Genomic DNA, 435 nt, shown 5'->3' with positions numbered 1-435 from the left:
GCCTCCCCCCCAGCCTGCAGCTTCAGCCTGGGGTTTGGGGTGCTCCTGGGATTTACCCCAGCCCTGCTCCACATCCTGGGGCAGCCCCGTCCACCTCCACACCCCCCCTCAACCCCTCCTGCACCTTGACTTTGGCTGTTAGCTGCGCTGCCGTGAAAACTCACCAGCCGCCGAAGCCCGGGTGTTCTCCTGCCTCCTGCATCTCTCGGTGAAAGGCCGTTATTTGGGGAAGGACTTTCTCAGGGCTGGGGGCGTTTATTTGTGAGCCCCGCGGGGTCATGTCTTTTTTCTCTTTCTCTCCCCTTTTGGGGCAGTTTGTGATGATCCTGAGCCCCAGGATCGATACCATGGGATTTACTTTGCCATGCTGCTGGCTGGGGTGGGATTTCTCCTGCCATACAACAGCTTTATCACCGACGCGGAGTACCTGCCACA

The 435-nt window shown here is 59.3% G+C and overlaps 1 protein-coding gene across 1 annotated transcript in view; it reads left to right on the top strand.

The window, feature by feature from the left end:
• SLC29A4 (solute carrier family 29 (equilibrative nucleoside transporter), member 4) overlaps positions 1–435 on the top strand; it is a 5,077-nt gene that overhangs the window by 793 nt on the left and 3,849 nt on the right. The window contains exon 2 of the mRNA XM_010135200.1: positions 315–429. Within this exon, the coding sequence (XP_010133502.1) occupies positions 315–429 (115 nt within the window). The remainder of the gene's footprint in view (positions 1–314; positions 430–435) is intronic.

Source organism: Buceros rhinoceros, unplaced genomic scaffold (assembly GCF_000710305.1).
Source record: "Buceros rhinoceros silvestris isolate BGI_N320 unplaced genomic scaffold, ASM71030v1 scaffold29634, whole genome shotgun sequence".
NCBI classification, from domain to species: domain Eukaryota; kingdom Metazoa; phylum Chordata; class Aves; order Bucerotiformes; family Bucerotidae; genus Buceros; species Buceros rhinoceros.
The sequence above is the reverse complement of the archived record's forward strand: the minus strand, read 5'-3'. Positions and strand labels throughout refer to the sequence as shown.